This window comes from Lepidochelys kempii, chromosome 11 (assembly GCF_965140285.1).
Source record: "Lepidochelys kempii isolate rLepKem1 chromosome 11, rLepKem1.hap1, whole genome shotgun sequence".
NCBI classification, from domain to species: Eukaryota; Metazoa; Chordata; order Testudines; family Cheloniidae; genus Lepidochelys; species Lepidochelys kempii.
Window position 1 is genome coordinate 37,306,165 of NC_136390.1, and position 22,755 is coordinate 37,328,919.

A 22,755-nucleotide genomic window follows, 5' to 3' on the forward strand; every position below is an offset into this window, starting at 1 on the left:
TAACTCTGCTGGCATCATTGTGGTGCACAACATAGCAGCAAAAGGACTAGGTCTGTACCCAGATGCTTGCAGCATCTGCTCCCTTGCCATCTCTGTTACCCTCAGGAAGACTGATATCACATAGGGTCACCTAGAGGAGACTTTCATTACAAGTGCTCATACCACAAACAATAGAGCATGTGATCCCCCACCCATGGTGATTTCTGGGTCCCTCAATCACAGTTTGGCTGGCAGGGATTGGTGTTGACTTCAGAATCTGTAAGTCCAGGGCGACTGCTACCAGCAGCATTCAGGGAAGGGGGGGTGGCCTTCCACTGTTTTCTCATGGCCACAAACCTTCCCTCTACCACCCCTCCCCCCCAAAAGCTGCCTTGAACAAAGACTGCAATTTGGGAGGCTTAATGCTGGTCCCTGGTCTCAGTGCAACATCCATGTTGCTAAGGGGAGAGGGCATTGTCCACCTGTGCTCCTGAAGCGCGTTTCCCACAAGTTGCAGCACAAGACCCATCGCCATGCCGCTGGGCCATACTCACCATGGCTGGAATAGCAAACCCGTTTATTGAATAGCTAGGGATTCGGATTATGTTCTGGCTTGCATTGAAGTGTAATAAGGGGAGTGACTTTTAAATAGCAACCCTGTACCAGACCCAGGTTATGCAATGACAATGGTTGCCTTGTGTTTGCATGCCTTACAGTGGAAAGCTTGGCCTTCAGCACATCCTCCACACCAGTGGAGAGCCTTTCGCAGATTGGAAAATGGAAAAAGAGAACGCGTGATGACATGTTCATGCTTGAATGACATAGGTTCCACATGGCGACTGCTGTCTCAACCCTGGAAATACTGCAGGATAAGGTGCAAGGTGCTAAATGGGGTCCATGCTTCTTGCGCTATGGCATACACGCAGCTAAGCCAGGCTTCTGAAAAAAGGTGTGAAAAAGTGTGGGTTGTTTGCCATTGATATCAGAAGAGGGCGGGAGAAACCTGCACCATGGAAGGTTGAAGCCATATTCCCATTCCCCCCTGCAACAATGTTTTGATTCCATGAGGTATAGCAAGCCCTTCCCAAAAATGCCTGCAGCTAGTTGCACTGTGGGATACTTACCTACGATGCACTGCTCTGTGCATCGATGCAAGCACCGCTAATGAGGATGCACTCCACCAACACAATGAGTGTGGTGTGGACGTGCCCGACTGACTTAATTTCTGCAGCAGCTGGATGTCATTTTAAATTAAGTGTAGACATGCCCACAGGCTTTGTTGGTTGCAGTATTGTTCCTGTGATTTTCTAGGCACCTAAAAGTGAGGTGCCATGATACTGAGCACTGCAATGCATAAGCCCCTTTGTTGATCCAGGCCTCAATATTTTTCATGGTGGAAGAATTAGCACATAGGTAATCTCTTCACTGGCTTGTGCCCTCTGACTATATGAGGCAGAAAGCAGGCTTTTTGTCACAGCCATACATGACCTGTAACTCATATTTGCATTAAAATGCAGTATCTCTCCCTACAATACTGACAGCTGTATCAAATCTGAGAGAACACAGCACTCACCTGTCATAACAACCTTCATTGCAGCACACACTGATTATCCAGCATTCATTCATTACCCCCCACCCTATTTGGCAATTCTCCCTAATTGTGCGCTTGCGTTCATGATAGACAGCAGTGCTGCTGGCAATATCAAAAATAAAATATCTGAACACCACACTTAACTCAGTAGCCAATTAACATACTGATACCGTAGCCAGGGCCCGTTCTAGGATTTTTGTGGCCCCAAGCAAAACATTTTTTGGCCACCCCCGCTTTTTTTTTCGTGCGCCCCGTCCCCAAATCCGCGGCCCTGCCTCCTCCCCCGGGGGTGCCGCATTCTCCCCCTCCCCATTGCTTTCTGCGGCTTCCCGCCTGCCACAGCTCACCTCCGCTCCGCCTGCTCCCCTGAACAGGCCGCCGCTCCGCTTCTCCCCCCTCCCGCTCAGGCGGGGGAGCAGCAGCGCGTTCAGGGGAGCAGGCGGAGCTGGGGGGAGAGCGCAGGAAGTAACCGGGGGGGGGCGGGTAGAGGAACCGCTCCCCACCCCAGCTCACCTCCACACCGCCGCCGCCTCCCCTGAGCGCGCTGCCGCTCTGCTTCTCCTCCCTCCCTCACCGTGCCAAACAGCTGTTTCGCGCTGCAAGCCTGGGAGGGAGGGGGGTGCAGCGGGGGCGCGCTCAGGGGAGCAGGCGGAGGCGAGCTGGGGCAGCGGGGGCACAGTTCTAGGGGCGGCATGGCCGGCGGCGGAATGCCGCCCCTAGAAATGTGCGGCCCCAAGCACCTGCTTGTTTTGCTGGTGCCTGGAGCCGGCCCTGACTGTATCAACACATTGAGCCTTTCACTGACTTCATTAGCTCTATTATAATAGATCTGGTTTTAAAAGTTCAGCCTGTGGATGTTGCATTTAAAGGTTTATATTTTTAGGGCTTTGAAAAAATGCATCACTTCTTCTTGGCCTTTTAGCTAAGATTTAATAAGTCTTTTCTCTCTACTGTAATATCAGCTTAATGTCTGACACTTCCTGTCTAGAGGATTATTGTTGCTCCTGCTGGAGGTGGAGGGGGACTCTGTGATCTAATGGGCCTTTTCTGTCTCTAATTGCTATGATCCTATATATCACAGACAATGTAGTGTAAAAATGCAGTGGTTTTTGTTAAATGATGTTTATAGCTGTGGGAAACAAATGGCAAAATAATGTCCTCATTCTATTTTTACAAGGCTGTTATGAAGAGCCAAACATTGTGAGCTACAGAGAAGGAATCTATAAATCACTTTCACAGATGGGACTGCCAGCATTCAGTAGTTTGATATCAGCAGTGGTCCAAGAACAAGATACCTAATTAAACGTTGCTTTACCTTTAAACAGATGTGCCAAAATCTGTTATCAGTCAGACCAGTGGTCCAGATTTACATAGGCATTATCAAAAGCAGAATTTGGTCCATATTTTTTTAAGTAAACCTGTTCCCCAATCCCACCTCCTGTTTAATTTATTTTCTTTTTATGTATGGAGGTGGATTTACACAAGCCCATATGTGTTGAAATTAACTATTTCTGCCCTCCTAACCTTCTCACCTGCATTTCCTTTCTCTTCATATAGTGAAGTAATATGCTGCTGTGTGGCAATAAATTCCCGACAAAGATGCTATGATAATGAAAACACTCTGGATATCTGAGTCACCACTGCATTATTCCAGTTTTATGCCATTTGTAACTTCATTAATCTCAATGGAATTACACTGGTATAAAATTGGAGTTATACAATCATAAATCTGACCCCTGATTTTTTTAATGGATATGGGAAACCAAAATACTGATGGAACCATGAATGAGAATAGTTTTCCCCCAAAAGATGTAGGCTGTAAAATAAATAAATAAATAAATAAATCACAGTTGAACTAAATTTAGGACACTGCATGGAAGAGGATTTGGAAGTGAGGCTACCACAGATCTGAGAGCCTGTCACAGGCCACACAAAACTATATAGACCCATGAAATTAATACTATTTCCATTAACTTATATGGACTTTGAATCAGGCCCTAAATGCCCACCTTGTAGCCCATAATACACCTGCTAGCCATCACTGCACTAAAGATAAACTAATTGTCGCTAGAATCATACTTTAGAACCTGATGAGAACGTGAAAAGTTATGAGATGCTTTCCCCATTCTTCTCTTGCATATGGAGGAACATACATTTTATTACATGACTTTACCACCTACCTGGTTTCTCACAACAAAACAAAAAACAAAATAAAATAAAAACTGTTTTTCTTCTGGGTCTGAAAAGCCTGCAGCTTTATTTTAAAAAATCACAAATACACTGCATTTCATACTAGATCTCAGTAAGCAATGAATAAAAATAACCTCTCCAAATATTAATACTGTGATGGAACCTGCCATGAGGCCAAATACTGTGCCCATTGGTGCAGGAGCAGACTCAACCTTTGCCCGGTCCCTGCCCACACTTCATCCACACATTTCTCAGACATATCTATTTGGAACAGAAACCATAGCCCCTGCCCTAGTCATGACAAGGAATCAGGCTAATCCTCAAACTACTTCCACCTATGTCCAGCCGGACTAGCTAATACTCTTTCAGAAAGCCTCAGACAGTATTTTCCAAAATTTAATAACTACCTCCACCACTTTAATCTTTTCCCAATAAACAGGTTGGAACTAAAAGATGTTAAAATGTAACAGCAATACTCAGTGTCCTGTAAAGATCTAGTATCCTATCCTATCAACTTAGACGCACAGGAAAGCAGATTAAATTCACAATTACTGCCTTACTGCTCTCATGAAGGAGATGCTGCTCTCGGATATGTCTACACTACGAAATTAGGTCGATATTATAGAAGTTGATTTTTAGAAATCAATTTTATACAGTCCATTGCTAAACGTTGCTAAATGTCCACACTAAACGCATTAAGTCAGTGGAGTGCATCCTCATTACCGTGGCTAGCATTGACTTATGGAGCGGTGCACCATGGGTAGCTTTCCTGCAGACTCCGCCGCCCATTGGAATTCTGGGTTAAGCTCCCAATGCCTGATGGGGCAAAAACATTGTCACGGATGGTTTTGGGTACATGTCGTCAGTTACCCCTCCCTCTGTGAAAGCAATGGCAGACAATCGTTTCGCACCTTTTCTCCACACAGACGCCATACCACGGCAAACATGCAGCCTGCTCAGCTCAACTCACCGACACCGCCGCTGTTGTGTCCTGGGTGCTGCTGGCAGCAGACAGTGCAGTAGGTCTGCTAACCATTGTCATCTACCGTTTCCGCTGCAACTCTGCTCTCCTGCAGCTTGGTGGATCTGTTCTGGTCCTCCTGGGTGCTGCTAACCGTCATCATACACAGCTTCCGCTGCAACTCTGCTCTGCTGCTATTGTCTCAATAGCAAATTTTTCCATATTGTCTGTCATACGTGTGTTCTTCTTCGGGAACTCCCGGATACGTGTGTTCTTCTTCGGGAAGTGTGCGCGGTGCTAACCATTGTCCTCCACCACTTCTGCTGCAACTCTGCTCTCCTGCTCCCATGAATCCACCTTGCAGGTCCTTTCGTCGTTCTCTATAAATATCTATTCTCATGACATCCATCTTTAGCCACCGCTTCTGCTGCAACTCTGCTCTCCTGCAGACGCCATACCACAGCAAGCATGGAGCCCGCTCAGTTCACTGTGGCAGTTATAAGCATTGTAAGCACCTCGAGCATTATCCTGCAGTATGTGCAGAACCAGAACCGAGGTGGGGACAGCAGCGCGGTGATGATGAGGACATGGACACAGACTTCTCTTAAAGCACAGGCCCTGGCAATTTGGACATCCCCTGGTGCCAATGGGGCAGGCTCATGCCGTGGAACACCAATTCTGGGCCCGGGAAACAAGCAGACTGGTGGGACTGCATAGTGTTGCAGGTCTGGGATGATTTCCAGTGGCTGAGAACCTTTCGCACTCTCATGGAACTTTCTGACTCGCTTTCCCTTGCCCTGAAGCGCAAGAATACCAAGAGGAGAGCAGCCCTAACAGTTCAGAAGCGAGTGGCGATAGCCCTCTGGAAGCTTGCAATGCCAGTTACCGGTCAGTCGGGAATCAATTTGGAGTGGGCAAATCTACTGTGAGGGCTTCTGTGATCCAAGTAGCCAACACAATCACTGAGCTGCTGCTATCAAGGGTAGTGACTCTGGGAAATGTGCAGGTCATAGTGGATGGCTTTGCTGCAGTGGGATTTCCTAACCGTGGTGGGGTGATAGACGGAACGCATATCCCTATCTTGGGACCGGAGCACCTTGGCAGCCAGTACATAAACCACAAGGGGTACTTTTCAGTGGTGCTGCAAGCACTGGTGCATCACAAGGGACGTTTCACCAACATCAACGTGGGATGGCCAGGAAAGGTACATGACTCTCGCATCTTCAGGAATTCTGATCTGTTTGAACAGCTGCTGGAAGGGACTTATTTCCCAGACCAGAAAATAGCTGTTGGGGATGTTGAAATGCCTATAGTTCTCTTTGGGGATCCAGCCTACCTCTTAATGCCATGGCTCATGAAGCAATACACAGGCACCCTGGACAGTAGTACGGATCTGTTAAACTATAGGCTGAACAAGTGCAGAATGGTGGTACAATGTGCATTTGGACGGTTAAAAGTGCGCTGGCACAGTTTACTGACTCGCTTAGACCTCAGCAAAATCAATATTCCCATTGTTATTGCTGCTTGCTGTGTGCTCCATAATATCTGTGAGAATAAAAGGGAGACGTTTATGTCGGGATGGGAGGTTAAGGCAAATCGCCTGGCCACTGATTACATGCAGCCAGATACCAGGGCGATTAGAAGAGCACAGCAGGGCATGCTGTGCATCAGAGAAGCTTTGAAAACCAGTTTCATTACTGGCCAGGCTATGGTGTGACAGTTCTGTTTGTTTCTCCTTGATGAAAACCCGCCCTTTTGGTTCACTCTACTTCCCTGTAAGCCAGTGGCCCTCCCCCCTTCGATCACCGCTTGCAGAGGCAATAAAGTCATTGTTGTTTCAAAATCATGCATTCTTTATTAATTCATCACACAAATAGGGGGATAACTGCCAAGGTAGCCCGGGAGGGGTGGAGGAGGAGGGAAGCACCGGGTGGGGTGGTGGATGAGGGGAGGAGGGAAGGACAAGGCCACAGTGCACTTCAAAACTTACTGAATGTCAGCCTTCTGTTCCTTGGGCAGTCTTCCGGGGTGGAGTGGTTGGGTGCCCGGAGGTGCCCGCGTTCTTGGGCATCTGGGTGAGGAGGCTATGGAACTTGCGGACGAGAGCGGGCAGTTACACAGGGGCTGCAGTGGCAGTCTCTGCTCCTGCTGCCTTTCCTGCATCTCCACCAGACGCTGGAGCATATCAGTTTGATCCCCCCAGTAGCGTCAGCATTGCATCCTGCCTCCCCACATTGTGTTGCTGCCGCCTCTCATCTTGCTCATCCCTCCTGTCCTCGCGTTCATTTTCTGCTTTCCTGGACTCTGACATTGTTTGCCTCCACGCATTCTGCTGAGCTCTTTCAGTGCAGGAGGATTGCATGAGCTCAGAGAACACTTAATTGCGAGTGCGTTTTTTTCGACTTCTTTTCTGCGTTAGCCTCTGGGACAGAGATGATAGGGGGAACGTTGAAACATTTGCAGCTGCCGGAGGGAAAAAAGGGAGATTAGTCTTTAAAAAGACACATTTTAGAGAACAATGGGTAGACTCTTTCACAGTGAACCAAGCCATTAACATTACATAGCACACGTGCTTTCAGTACAAGGTTGCATTTTGCCTCTTATATTGAGGGCCTGCCAGTTTGGTATGAGAGGTCACACATGCAGGGCCAGTCTACAGAATTCGGCTTGCAGGTAGCCATGATAAGCCACAGTCTTTCGGCTTCTTCAACCTTCATAACAATGTGGGAATGGTTTCAAACAACAGCGCCCTCCTTTCCCATACCAAGCACCTGTTGGGTTGGCCATTTAAAAGGAGGGGCTGTACCTGCTGCAAATGCATCCCAAGCCTTCAGGGCAAATTAATCATTAAACATGCTTGCTTTTAAACCATATATTATATTTACAAAGGTACACTCACCAGAAGTGCCTTCTCCGGCTTCATGGTCCGGGAGCCTGCCTTGGGAGGGTTGGGAGGGTATGGGGTTCAGGGTGATAAACAGTTCCTGGCTGTCAGGAAGAATGGTTTCTCCGCTTACCTGCTGTGCGCTATCCTCCTCATCTTCCTCATCCCCAAAATCCTCATGCCTGTTGCATGAGACTCCCCCCTTGCAGGTGTCTATGGACAGGGATGGGGTAGTAGTAGGGGCGCTCCCTAGAATTGCATACAGCTCATCACAGAAGCGGCATGTCTGGGGCTCTGACCTGGAGCAGCCGTTTGCCTCTTTGGTTTTTTGGTAGGCTTGCCTGACCTCCTTAATTTTCACGCGGCACTGCTGTGGGTCCCTGTTGTAGCCTCTGTCCATCATGCCCTTGGAGATTTTGGCAAATATATTGGCATTTTGTCTTTTGGAACGGAGTTCTCATAGCACAGATTCATCTCCCCATACAGCGATCAGATCCAGTACCTCCCATTCAGTCCATGCTGGAGCTCTTTTGCGATTTTGGAACTGCATGGTCACCTGTGCTGATGAGCTCGCCACACTAGCCAAACAGGAAATGAAATTCAAAAGTTCCTGGGGCTTTTCCTGTGTTCCTGGCTAGTGCATCTGAGTTGAAAGTGCTGTCCAGAGCGGTCACAATGGAGCACTCTGGGATAGCTCCCAGAGGCCAATACTGTCAAATTGCATCCACACTACCCCAAATTTGACCTGGCGGTGTCGATTTCAGCACTAATCCCCTCCTCGGGAAGGAGTACAGAAATTGATTTTAAGAGCCCTATAAGTCGACAAAAAAATGGCTTCGTTGTGTGCACGGGTGCAGGGTTAAATCGATCTAACACTGCTAAATTCGACCTAAACTTGTAGTGTAGACCAGGGCTTAGACTCAGCCATTTTATACTGTCAGTTGTCACTTGCTGCTCTTAACTCAATCATCTAAAATATAGGCCAGTTCCTGTTTCATCTTTACTTGATCTTTACTCTTTAAAAAGAAAAGATATAACTTTCTTTTTATTTATTTATAGTACATAGTGACTTCAGTACTTTGGCTGAACATGCATTCATTGATATATTTAGTAAAATGTATCTTTGTTGATCATTCATTGGTTGTACTAATTTAGAAAGATAGTGTTTAGTGACTCATGTCCATTTCTCATAGGGTCTTTGAGCTAAGTTTGTAGTAACAGTGTCACTATCTGAGATATATTTAATTACACATTGCTTGCCCACCCCCTATGTAAACTTATAGAACTTCAGATATTCCAACAGCAATGAGTTCAACAGGAAATTATTAGACAAATGGAACAAATAGGTATAATCTTTTTAATTTCTCCTTTTAATCTGCAGAGCAGGCATGAAGTTGTACATATTTTTCAACTACCTTTCTCTGTTCAAGTAACACCCTCCCAGCCACAGATACAGTAACTGGCAAATTGAAAGTTCATAGTGGTCTGTGTCTCTGGCAGTTCTAACTGTATGTACAGTGAAAAGTAAAAGTTCTCTTGACTAAAGATGCATCCTATATTAACATGGACAGTGGCCTTGAGTCGAGTCTCTTATTAACCATCCTGATGAGATCACCATCATCAGTTGTGACAGTTAATAAGACACCTTTTACATCCCTCCTACCCCATTACAAAACTACTGAAATATAAAAGAGACATCTTCAACTTTATGGGTCCAAATTAATGCACCTTGCACTCAACTATGGCTATAGGGGCAGAGGTACCAAAGAGGAGAAGGGCCTCTTTTAAAGTGTGTAGTAGGGCTCTATCCAAATCTTGCCAGTGGTGTCTGCCAAGGAGAGACACGGCTCTAGATGAATTTAGTATTGCAGTTTTTCAGCCTGGATCGTGCAGAAATAGGAATCCAGCCCAGAATAGCCCTCTTACTCATTAAAATATTGAGGTCTGCATTTCTTTTAGCAAGTCTCTAGTGCTAAATTTTTAATGAAGTTGTGTACAAAGGCTTTGTATTTCTTTTGTTCAAGCTAAATTCCAGCTACTGACTAGTCAGGCCTCGCATGAACAAAAATGGTTCTTCTTTTCCCAAATCCATCGGAGCTGGACAATTCCTTCTGTTCTGTGGGAAAGTAATGCCCTTTTTTTTTTTTTTTTTTTAAGAAACTGCCTGTTATTCAGTGGAATTCACAGTGTTGGGTAGGAAATCCTCCACAGGAGAGGGAGACTTTTAAGGCACAAGATCTGTTTGGTTGCAAAAATCCCACCACTGGTGTCTAGTCATCTCCAGGCACTTTTGTACTCTTCTAGCAAGTTCAGCTATATACATTTGGGATTTTAATTTACTGTATCTTAAACAGTCCTGGATAGTTATCCAAATCCAATGTGTAAATAACTGCTTTCTAATATTTAGTGGCTGATATCTCTGCATCATTCTAGGGTATTTATGAAAGCACAGGTGGCTTTGGTCAATGGAAGTGAGGACCCTCAATACCTTTGTGAATGTGGGTCTGACTGAAAGACTTGTTTGCAGATGGGACTCCATTCAGAGTGGTTGCACCACAGTGAAAAATAATGTTACTTATTTTCAAGTGATGTGTTTATGATAGGGCTTTGTTCTAGACCAGGAAATCTTGGAAGTGCTCCAGATCATAAACCTGAGCAATATTTGTTTTTAGAGTTGAGCTTATTAGTGATGCTTTTCCCAGCATTTAACAATAAGGAGTTTCCACATAACAGTTCTTCAGTGGCTCTGTGCTGCATCGAAGGAAATGAGGGGCAATAGGCTCTTCCTGCGCCTGTTTCCTGCAGGCTGGGACCTTTCTTTCCCTTGGGAAGTTGCTTATGTCATTGACCGTCTGACGCTTCACTTCCAACGCCTACCCTCCTCCAAAGGAGAGTTCCCAGGGCGTTCTCGGCTGACCTGACCTTCGGGGCGCAGAGCAGCCTGGGCTGGACCACGTCTGGCCGCGCCTGTGGGGTCCCACCACACGCTAGGCTCGCGGGCTAGGCGCGGACCTGGGGCCGGCGCGTGTGTCCTTCACGCGTTGGTGCCAAGTGTTTTGACCCCGCCGCGTGGTGCTTTTGCAGGGCGCCCTGGAGCTGGCGAAGTTCCCGATCCAGAAGGGCTCCCTGGAGCGCCTCAAGCAGCAGTGGGAGTCGGGCGATGCGCTGAGGGCCGGTCCCCGGGGGGGCTCCGCGGGAGGCCGCCGCCGCAGGCGCTCGCAGACCCCGGAGGGGAGGAGAGCTTGCCCCGCGCCAGCAGCGGCCGCCGCCCTGCGGGAGGAGGAGACCCGAGCAGCTGCAGCTGGCGGCCAAGAGGGGCGAGTTCAGAGCCGGCCGCCGGATAAGAGCCGCGGCGGCGGCGGCGGCGGCAGCGGCAGCGCCATGGAGAAAGCGCCGCAGGCCAGCGTGGGGGCTGAAGTGGCCAAGGAGGAGCCCCGGGACGGCCGCCGCAGGCTAGAGCGCTTCCCCATCCCCTGGGAGGAGCTGAGGAGCAGGTTTGAGGCCCCCAGCGGCGCGGCAGCGGGAGTCAGGCAGGTAAGAGCCACCGGCCGGTGCCAGACACGCGCGCATCCCCTCTCCCCCCTGAGCCAGGCCAGGGCCTGCCGCTGAACTCAAGCGAGGGCTGCACACACTAGTCCAAGCCTGCTTCTTCCCAGCTGCTTGATCGGCCCATAGTCCAAGTAATGGAAGGAGAAGCCACCAAGACCCAAGGGCACTGACCTGGGCCCCGGGGGACTAGAGTAAAGGACTTCACAGTGGCCGTTCTTCTTCCATCTTGCATGTGACCTTTCCCCCTTGTGGCTGAAGGTACCTAAGGTCTCAGACCTCTGCCTTGCCTCTATGCACAGCACAGGGATGGAGGAAGAGCTCGAACTCTAATTGATTCTGCCATGTTGAGTCCAAACCTGAACATTAGTATTGTCTGTGTGTCAGAGGGGGATGGAGCAGTGGCCAAAAACTCAGCAAGGGAAAGGGGGAGGGGGAGAAATGAGGTGATAAAACATGAAGCATTTTATTAAATTAAGGTAAGATCAATGAGTACACTAAAGCATCGATAGGGTACAGTTAGGATCTCTGATGTATTATGTGAATTCATTGTGTGAAGCAATTTTAATGCTAGCATCTACAGTATAGGTATGAAAAGTTATTGGGAAAAGTTACTAAGGATGCTCAGTTACATTGTTAACTTGGCAATTTTATTTATAGAATAGAATTTGTCTTAATTAGCTCCTTTGCTACTCTAGGTGTCCCTTGGTGCTTTACAATAATAAGTTAGATAGGCAGTACAGGGACTGTGTAGCAAATGAGGTAGGCACTGTGCATTCAACAATAGTTCACACGCTACCTTGCTCTTTAATGACTTTTACTGAAAGAAAGAATATGGGCTGTTTGAGAGGGTTTTTTTCAAGTAGTTCCATGAGATCTTTACTTCCCACCTGGACAGCCAATGAATTCTTTTAGTAATACTTCGCTCTCATTTGTAGATCTCAAAGTGCTTTACAAAGGTCAGTATCATTAGTCCCATTTAACAGAGAAGTGAAGTGACTTTCCCAAGGTTCTGGACAAATTAGGAATCTGGAATCAGAAAAAGATTTTCAGCTTTTCCAACCAGAACAGAAAACAAACAAAGTCACTCTGTGACAGAGAGAATGTGTTTTAACACAGTTAAATTAAAAGAAAGACTTAAGGGTGGTGGGGAGAGAAGGCTGGGTCTGTATTTGGAGAGTTGGAGAAAGTATGTACCATATGTTGGTGGTTACCATCACTACAGACATGAAATAAAGATCACTTAACAGAACTATTAATGCAAATCGTCCAGCATATGGCAAAAATGTATTATAGTTTCCTTCTCACAGAGCTTTCATATATCAGTTTTAAAATTAAAAAAAAAAAAAAGAAAAACAAATATGTTTAGTGAAGAACATAAGAACGGCCACACTGGGTCAGACCAAAGGTCCACCTAGCCCAGTATTCTGTCTTCCGACAATGGCCAATGCCAGGTGCCCCAGAGGGAATGAACAGGTAATCATCAAGTGATCCATTCCCTGTTGCTCATTCCCAGTTTCTGGCAAACAGAGGCTAGGGACACCATTCCTGCCCATCCTGGTTAGTTGCCTTCTTGATGTGTGTATGCTACTTAGACATCAAGTCTGAACAACCAGGCTTTGTGGAGATTAAGTGTGCAGATGTTTGGGGCTGGGGACTAAAATCCACCCCATAACTACTGCCTCAGCCTATATGGATATTAGGTGAAGTATATGCTGCAGGCCCTGGGGTGTTAGGTCTACTAAAGCTGCGTGATGACTGGTCTGAGATCCACCCCTGATTGTACTCCAGTGACACCTTTTTTACCAGACTGTGCCTAGACTAGTGCAGAAAATCTTATGTCTCTCTTCTGTGGTGAGTTTCACCCAAAGGAAGAGTAAATCTATACAGTCAACATAATGTAGAGCACATATTATAAGCCATCTTCTGTAATTAGAGATAAAAACTAGATTTTCCAAATAGTTATGTTTAATTGTATTTAATAATTTATCAGAAAAGGGAATACTTTTGTTATTGCTGAAGTCAGTGGAAGTTTTGTCTGTGAAAGCATATGCTTCCTTCAATTATCACAGAATGGAAAGGATCAGAAAGGCCCTTATCCCACTGTTGGACAATCAAGGAGGAGAATGATGGCTAATATATGTTCCCCATTCCTTCTACTGCAAGAGTGTGATACTCTGCTTCACTTGGTGGAGGGAACCAGTAACAGTTTCTGCCGCTAGCATGTTCTTTTTCTTACACTGCTGTGCCAAACAGCAATAACTACCTTATGGTTTTCAGAGACCATGGAGAGATGGGTGGTACAGGGCTGGTATGCCAGTGGGAATATATGCTATAAATTGTCCTCCTATTGCTGAGGAAAGAGGATGGGCTGGAAGGTGCAGAGGTATGCAGGGTTGGGAAGAGTATTTGTTTGGTTTGAGATTTGCTTGGTCTTCCCTGGTTTCAGAGTAACAGCCGTGTTAGTCTGTATCCGCAAAAAGAAAAGGAGTACTTGTGGCACCTTAGAGACTAACAAATTTATTTGAGCATAAGCTTTTGTGAGCTACAGCTCACTTCATTGGATGCAAGCAGTGGAAAATACAGTGGGGAGATTTATATACACAGAGAACATGAAACAATGGGTGATACCATACAGACTGTAACAAGAGTGATCAGGTAAGGTGAGCTATTACCAGCAGGAGAGAGGGGAGAGGAGGCGGGAAGGGGGGGAAACCTTTTGTAGTGATAATCAAGGTGGGCCATTTCCAGCGGTTGACAAGATCGTGTGAGGAACAGTGGGAGTGGGGGGGGAAATAAACATGGGGAAATAGTGTTACTTTGTGTAATGAAACATCCACTCCCAGTCTTTGTCTTCACCCATAACTATTTCACATTCAAGGACAATGTATACCTTCAAATCAGCGGCACTGCTATGGGTACGCGCATGGCCCCACAGCATGCCAACATTTTTATGGCTGACTTAGAACAACGCTTCCTCAGCTCTCGTCCCCTAATGCCCCTACTCTACTTGTGCTACATTGATGACATCTTCATCATCTGGACGCGTGGAAAAGAAGCCCTTGAGGAATTCCACCATGATTTCAACAATTTCCATCCCACCATCAACCTCAGCCTGGACCAGTCCACACAAGAGATCCACTTCCTGGACACTACGGTGCTAATAAGCGATGTTCACATAAACACCACCCTATACCAGAAACCTACTGACCGCTGTTCCTACCTACATGCCTCCAGCTTTCATCCAGACCACACCACATGATCCATTGTCTATAGCCAAGCTCTACGATACAACCACATTTGCCCCAACCCCTCAGACAGAGACAAACACCTACAAGATCTCTAACAAGCATTCTTACAACTACAGTACCCACCTGCTGAAGTGAAGAAACAGATTGACAGAGCCAGAAGAGTACCCAGAAGTTACCTTCTACAGGACAGGTCCAACAAAGAAAATAACAGAATGCCACTAGCCATCACCTTCAGCCCCCAACTAAAACCTCTCCAGCGCATCATCAAGGATCTACAACCTATCCTGAAGGACGACCCATCACTCTCACAGATCTTGGGAGACAGGCCAGTCCTTGCTTACATACAGCCCCCCAGCATGAAGCAAATACTCACCAGGAGCTACACACCACACAACAAAACCACTAACCCAGGAACCTATCCTTGCAATAAATCCCGTTGCCAAATGTGTCCACATATCTATTCAGGGGACACCATCACAGGGCATAATCACATCAGTCACACTATCAGAGCCTCGTTCACATTCACATCTACCAAAGTGATATATGCCATCATTTGCCAGCAATGCCCCTCTGCCATGTACATTGGCCAAACTGGACAGTCTCTACGTAAAAGAATAAATGGACACAAATCAGACATCAAGAATGATAACATTCAAAATCCATTCGGAGAACACTTCACTGTCTTTGGTCACTTGATTACAGACCTAAAAGTGGCAATTCTTCAACAAAAAAACCTTCAAAATCAGACTCCAACGAGAGACTGCTGAATTGGAATTAATTTGCAAACTGGATACAATTAACTTAGGCTTGAATAAAGACTGGAAGTGGATGTGTCATTACACAAAGTAAAACTATTTCCTCATGTTTATTTCCCCTCCCCCCCACCACTGTTCCTCATGGCTCACCTTGGTTATCACTACAAAAGGTTTCCCCCTCTTCCCCCCACCCCGCTCTCCTGCTAATAATAGCTCATCTTACCTGATCACTCTTGTTACAATCTGTATGGTAACACCCATTGTTTCAAGTTCTCTGTGTATATAAAATCTCCCCACTGTATTTTCCACTACATGCATCCGATGAAGTGAGCTGTAGCTCATGAAAGCTTATGCTCAAATAAATCTGTTAGTCTCTAAGGTGCCACAAGTACTCCTTTTCTTTTTTCTTGGTCTTCCCTGTTTGTTTCCCTGATCACGGGCTGATACCAGAGAGCCTAGCTGATGTCAAGCCTTTCATGACTGGAAGATATCATAAATTAGTAGTTCTTGATGCGCTGTGCATCTTAGAAGGCATGTGTTTTCCTTATGTACACTTTTGTGTGTGAAAGGGAAGCATCTGACCCTGATTAATGGCTGTAGGATTTGGCTCTTACACAAATCTGTTTCTAGTTAGGGTCCTTAAACCAGCAGATATGAGTTTACTGTACAAAGTTCATTTATTTCCTTTTACACAAACAACAGGCTTATGAAAAAAGGGGATAGGAGACACCAATGCCAGTAAGAACAAATCCATGCACAGATTTTATACTGTTTGAATGGTCAACTAAACTCAGTCACTTAAAGGAAATATAAAAGCATTGTGAAATCTACGTGTAAAGAAGACCAGCAAAAATATCCAGGAAAGTGAAAAGTGTTGGCTCAAACAACTTGCATAGTGACAGTGGTTTATTCATAGTATCTTCAAAAAGCTGGGGTGAGTATTTGATACTCTTGATTTTCTAAAATAATAAAAAATGAAAGTTGAGGCATTGTTGCAGGTAAAGAGTTACAAAACGCAGCAGTCACAATGTTAAGGAAGAGGGAAGGAACTGATCTGGTAAAAGAGGGAATTTTAGGCACATTAAATATAAGTAATGGACAAATTTTCAAACATGATTGCTTGAAGTTAGGTACCTAGATCAATATTTTGGCATGTAGACCAGATTAGTCTGTTTTTCAAAGTAATGACCACCAGCAACTCTTACTGATTTCAATAGGAGTGGCAAGTAATTAGAACCTCTGAAAATCAGGCCACATCAAATTAGGTACCTAAATCTGGATCTAGGTTCCTAACTTTGGGCATCATACTTTTCAAGGCCATCACTGGGTCAGCACCCAGTGACATCAGCAACCACATTTCCATTCATGAGCCAGCAAGACGCTATGCTCCTCTAGGACAATACAGCCAGCCATCAAAAGTCAGGGTGAAGCACGTAAGAGCTGGAGACAAATTGTTTTTGGTCAGGTGGGTTAGTCTTTGAAACATACTTCCAGAGGACATCAGACTAATTTGGAGTCTGACCACTTTCTGGTAATACTGCAAAAAACTCTCCCTCTTTGACAAAACTTTCCTACCATAGACAAAATAATATTGGAAGGGCAAAAGAGAAAAAAGACCCACATACACATAGGGCCTAAGAATATAGTCATCTACCAGAGAAGGGAGACGAACAGAAGACTCATGAAGTCTACTAGGGACCTCACCAATCAGACCTAATTGACTTGGGAAGTGCTTAGATGGTGCACTGAGGCAGAAAATTTTGACCAATATCTTCAAGCTATATTTCATATACTTTAATTTTTTCTGTTGGAGTTATTTGGGTTAGGATAATTTTTAAATTAGAGCCTTGCAACCTGACCTGAACTCAGTGGGACCCAAACTACAAATGGCTGCTTTGGTTGAATCAGAAAACAATCTGACTCTCTTGGGCTCAGGTCAAGTAGTTGTACCTCCTCCTCCTGCCCATGTGGTTGGAGTGGGTGTGGCTGTGTGCCCCACTTGTGCTAGTTGCATCTACCTTGCTGTGCAGTGTGTGTTGCATAGGGAGCGTGCCAACGAGTTACAGAACCTTTCGTTCTGCAGCACACACAGTGAAGAGAGGTGCTTGTGGCTGGCAGGAGCAGGGCACACAGACACCACTGCACCAATCCCTCAGGCACAGAGCGTCGGAAGTCTCGACTAGGTTGAGCCCCAAGGATGAGATGGCGGCAGTGTCACTCACAGAGTTTTAGGGGGAAGCATCATGTCTGAAAAGGTCTTGACATTCTTGGGTCGCCTATGCCCAGGTTGGGTTTGTGTCCAGATCGGGCTTTAAAATTAGGCCCAAGCAGACTTCTAATTTGAGTGGTGAATAAGTGGTACCATTTGCCAGCCTGACAACTCTGTTATATAATCTAGTTTGCAAGAGTTTCTGTCTGTCTAGTGCTTTATTTTTGTTGGGCAAGACATTATGGACTGATGGCAGAATTCCCAAGCAAAAATATTTACACACTCTTTAAAACTTTGAAAGGCAACTGCAGTCCCATCTCATTTAACATGTCAAATTGATGTACAAGAATTTGAAATGACATGCCAGCCACCAGACAAAGATATAAAGCAATGCTGACTTTCTTTCAGCTGAGAAAGCTGTTGTCAGTCCATGCACTGGTTTTCACTGACATAACAAGGCAGGCTGGGGCAAATCAAACTTTCTTTGCAAGCACATTTCCTCCCCATGTCCATTCATGGACTAGGGGTGAACATATTGAGAAAGAAGTCAGGATTTATTTAGAACGCTTTATGGAGATGCGAGTTTCTTCAGAAAATATCAAATGCTGTCGCTCCATTTGTGCACAGATCTGAAGTGTCACATCCTAAATAAGAAAAAAAAAAAAAGAGTGGATCTATCACCTTTCAATGAACACCCATCATAGTTAGGTACTTGCATCAAAGGGAAGATATATGCCTAAATATTTGTGCAGTAGTGATTCATGGATTTTAAGGGCAGAAGGAACCTTTATGAACATCTAGTCTTAACTTTGTTATTATGGCCCTATTGATATTTGTTTGTCCTAATGTAATACCTTTAAAATATGTAAATGGCTAATACATTTTTCTTCTTAAACCAAAAAGGATTCTCCTACGTAGTCCTTTCTTTATGTTTAATGGATAGAACTCACTGGGTTTCAGACACCTGAAAGTCATTCAAGCTCCATTAATGTTTCTTCTCTCTGGAAGTTACTGAATATCAATGATTTATGACACTTAATAGTGTGCTAACTTGTTTTATGTCAATGTAAGTCATTTAGGGTATGTCATGAGATAAATTGCTGTGAAGTGTGGCCATGCATCATGCATATTTTTGAGGAGGTAGAAAACAGTTCAAAAATGCAAGTTTGAGTGTAATTTAATCAAATGCCTACTCTGCACCAAACCTAGGTATGTGTGAGCACTTTCGTACTGGCAAAGGCAATAAGAAGAAAACATAACATCTCATACAACTAGCTGTATAATTAAGGCTGTCTGACATTCCATTTAAAATATTTTCAGGTTTTTATAGTTCATGTTATTCATGTGTCAGTCCAAAAAGCGAATTCACTGTAATTCCCCCAATTTATGTATGTTAACCAGAAACTGCTCTTCAGAAGTGATCACTATATTGTGGATGTTCTTTTTTTTTCCTGAATATTTACAACAACTAGCAGGCAGGCAGGATTTAAACAGGTAGCAATAAACTACTCTCAAATTACTTTTGGAGACTTCTTTTTGTATTTGACACAGGTAACAAAAGACACCTTCAGGGGGTTGACAATGACTCTATAAATTAATAGACTATCTACACCCCATGGACAACATTTTCAAAAGCATTTCTGCTGACATATGTAATTTATACAATTCTCTAACTTCCTTCATCCTTTATTACTGAGGAAATTTTACTCCTGGGGGAATTCTGCATCACTGCACATGCACAGAATTCATGTCCCCCGCAGATTTGTTTGGTTCCCTGCAGAAAAATGACTTCTGACGGGGAAACAAAGGGAAGTTGCATGAGCAGTCATGCGCCCTTCCCTGGCAGCACAGGCAGATCGGTTCGGGCACCCAGAAAAGCCTGTAGAGACATAAATCATTGCCGGGGGGATGGTGGGGGAGAGAAATGGGTAGTGTGAATGTGTGAGAGAAAGAGAGAGACACTCTGTCCCTCTCACTTTCTATTGCGGCATGCTTGGTGTGGAGGGGAAGAGCTTCGTGGTGTTTCTGAGGAGATAAGCATGGGGCAGGCTCTGTCCTCTCAGGTGGAGCAGAATGTAGCAGCCTGCCTGCTTAGTGAATTGTTCCCATTGTTTTTGTGAATTCCCCCAGGAGTATAAAACAGATGTAAAAGTTTTATGGCTCCTTTAGATTGCCAGACTGGTGTAAAGGACACTATGGCCTTATAAATTCTTGTGGTCCTTTAGTGATTAGAACTGATCTAAATTTTTGAACTGAAAATTTCCTATCAAAATGTGCTCCATGAACTGTTTGCTTCTGACCTTTCTGGAGATGGTCAGTAGCTAATATAAATTGTGAATTTGATTCCCCAGCCTTCACTTACTTTTCAGTTGCCTATGATTAAGGCTCCATGTTTATCACGGAGGTCACTGAAGTCACGGATTCTGTGACATTCCGTCACCTCCGTGAATTCTACAGCAGCCTGTTGTGGATGGTCGAACCAGGGCTTGGGGCGGAGTGGAGGCAGCACCTAGAGCTAGGAGCTGTAGGTCGCTGCTTCCTAGGAGCCGGAGTCTGCCCCAGCCCCACCCCATCCCCGAGCACCTGCGGTGCCCCCCCGTCCACCCTTCAGCACCCCGGGAACCCCTCCACCCCGGCCATCTCCCAAGTTTTAGTTAGGGGTATATAGTAAAAGTCATGGACAGGTCATGGGCTGTGAATTTTTGTTTACTGCCCATGACCTGTCTATGACTTTTATTGAAAATACCCGTGACTAAAACGTAGCCTTACCTATGATGCAACATTAAGCATATGGCTGCATATATTTGTTGACTAATAACTAGAAATAAAGGGTCAAACCTAACTACATTACTTTTAGGCAAGGGGGTTAGGAGATTTCTTCCAATGCTCCCCACTCCCATTCTTCATCTATTGTATTTAGTTTAAATAAATTACCAAAATAATTGAAACCAGTGTGATTATATTATGTTACTTTGACAAATAAAAGATGTAGAATTTTGCAGAATTTTAAAATATTGTGCACAGAATTTTCAATTTTTTGGCACAGAATTCCCCCAGCAGTAAAATTTGTACAAGACTGCATTCTTTGTTTATCAGCCCCTGTTACTTTCCACCTGAAGTCTTAATTCTGTTTGTGACATCACAATAAGTTTTTTGATATTTTTAAGACTGTTGTCTTCAAGTGAGGAATAAGCAGATCAGATAAACACAAGAAAAAAAGACACCCAAAAGATACTATTAATCATAAAGAATGAGGGGAAACTGCTATAGAAAATATGGTATCTAAGGAGAATGGCTTCCAGATAGAATGCTTTTAAAAGTTTTCCCAGAGGCACCCAAGAGGTCTAAAGGAAATGAGAACTATACGATTAAAGACTACTTACTGCAAGCCATTTTCAATAACCTTGTATCCCACCTGGATTTCTCAGTTGAGCAGCCTGAGAGACTAATTACCGATGCTGCATGGATTTCAGAGGAACACTTTTAGAGTCCCAACTCATGCAACCATTTTGAAATAAATGAATTTTTTAACAATAGATACGCTTACATCAGAAATGAATAATTCCAGTGTAAAAATACGAAAATTATTCCTGGTATTGCACTGGTTTTTAAAAAGCAGATCTATTTCCAAGCTAAAGGTAACCAAACAAAAACAGTAAAGCTCAGTTTACATATTGAAAGATTTATTTTGATTAAAAGAATTTAGATTTTTTTTACATGTTAATTTAGAAACTTCTCTATAATAGTATGGTCAGTATTGTTGCTAGGTTACACTATGGTTCAAATTAAATGAAGATCAAATAATGTCTGTTTCTTAATTAAGTATTTAGTGGATCAATGGAAGATTATTAGATTTAAAGCACAACCACGGCATACAAATTCAGGTTATCCATTTTTGTAACTGAATGCAGCACAGTACTCACGCTACATGTCTGCTCCATTCTTGTGAGGAGTCAGAAAGGACCAAGGGCCAGAGTCTCAACTGATGTAAATTGAATTAACTGGAGCTATGACTCTAGATCCAGGTATTGGGGAAACAGCAACTGTCTCTTGTTCTGCCTCATAATACCAAGAATGAAGCAGTCACAGAAATGCTACTAACGAACTAAAATGCAGCTGTCACAATCCTACTGTCACATTTTGGGGGTGCAGTCCAGACAAGTGAGAGGTTGTATCACTGCTTGTCCTGTGACCTGACTACCTTAAAATGCTCTGCTGCTCTAGCTCCCTTTCTGGATGCTCCCAGCCAACATAGTGTCATGCACTGAGTGTCTGTGTGTTGAGCACCCTGATTCAGCAACTCTGACTCCAGCAGCCTGTTTGTTATATCACATACACAGGGGTCTGCATCAGCCATGGTTACTACTAGTCAAGTGACCCCCAACACTCTTCCAGTCCTGAATGTCCCCAAACCATCTGCCCTAAAATGTCCAACTCTCTCCTGGAACAGTCACTCCTGCTCTACCTCATGCTCTGCAGATGTGGTTGGGCGGGGTCGCTTGAGCCCAGAATTGCTCCTTAACCCCTTCAGCTCCACGGTGGAGTTTGTACACCTTGCCATACTTTACAAAACACCTATTAGATACAGATTATAACATAAGTGAATTGGGATTCACTGAACTGGTCAGGGCTGCTGAAACTTCAATGAGCCCCTTGCCGTCTGGCGCTTGGGATGCTCTTAGGGTCCACACCCACCAAAGGTTTTCCTTTAACAATTTTAAGGTTCTTATTTGTGGTGTATATAAAGGCAATAAAGACAGAGCAGGATTCTCTTATATTATAATGGAAATTTCTGTCTGGATTGTTGTGGATAGTGAAAATGAACATTTTTCTCTGTGTTTGGATGGCCTAAGCTGTTTTTGTCTAGTGGTTGTTTTGCAGTGAGTGTGTGTTTTATTTATTCCTAAATTTATAGATTTCTCCATTTTGGTTTAGAATGTTGTTTTACATGAAACTACATGATTCACAGAAATAATGACCTGTCTGCACCTAGTAACAAACCCAGACCCCACCTTTGTGTCCAAGGTGATCCCCCTGGCAGCAGAGCCAGGGTGGTTATGCTGTACAAGTGGTGGGATAGACACAGAGGAGTAAGCCCTAATAGTTGTGCTCTACACTTATGTGGCAGTGGGCAGGTGGTAGCAGAAAAATAGTCATAGATAGAGCATAGCTGTTCACATCTGGGAGCATCTTACTCTGATTTCTTCCTCCTATTCCATGTGTTGGCCCCATTTCTGGAAATCAGGCCACTTGCCTCTGTGCCTTCCCAATGTAAAGCACCTAACTGGAAAGTAAAGCGCCAAAATCATTCGCCAAACCCAGTTCTCCAACAGAGTAAGTTACTATATGATCCAGTAAAGTAACAAAATTACATCTTGGTAATCCAGAC

At 44.6% G+C, this 22,755-nt stretch overlaps 1 protein-coding gene across 1 annotated transcript in view; it reads left to right on the forward strand.

Moving 5' to 3' along the window:
• Positions 1 to 10,561: 10,561 nt before the first annotated feature.
• Positions 10,562 to 22,755, forward strand: part of XIRP2 (xin actin binding repeat containing 2) — a 159,127-nt gene continuing 146,933 nt past the window's right edge. Inside the window, exon 1 of the mRNA XM_073305732.2 lies at positions 10,562 to 11,139. Coding sequence (XP_073161833.2) covers positions 10,987 to 11,139 — 153 coding nt within the window. The 5' untranslated portion in view covers positions 10,562 to 10,986. The remainder of the gene's footprint in view (positions 11,140 to 22,755) is intronic.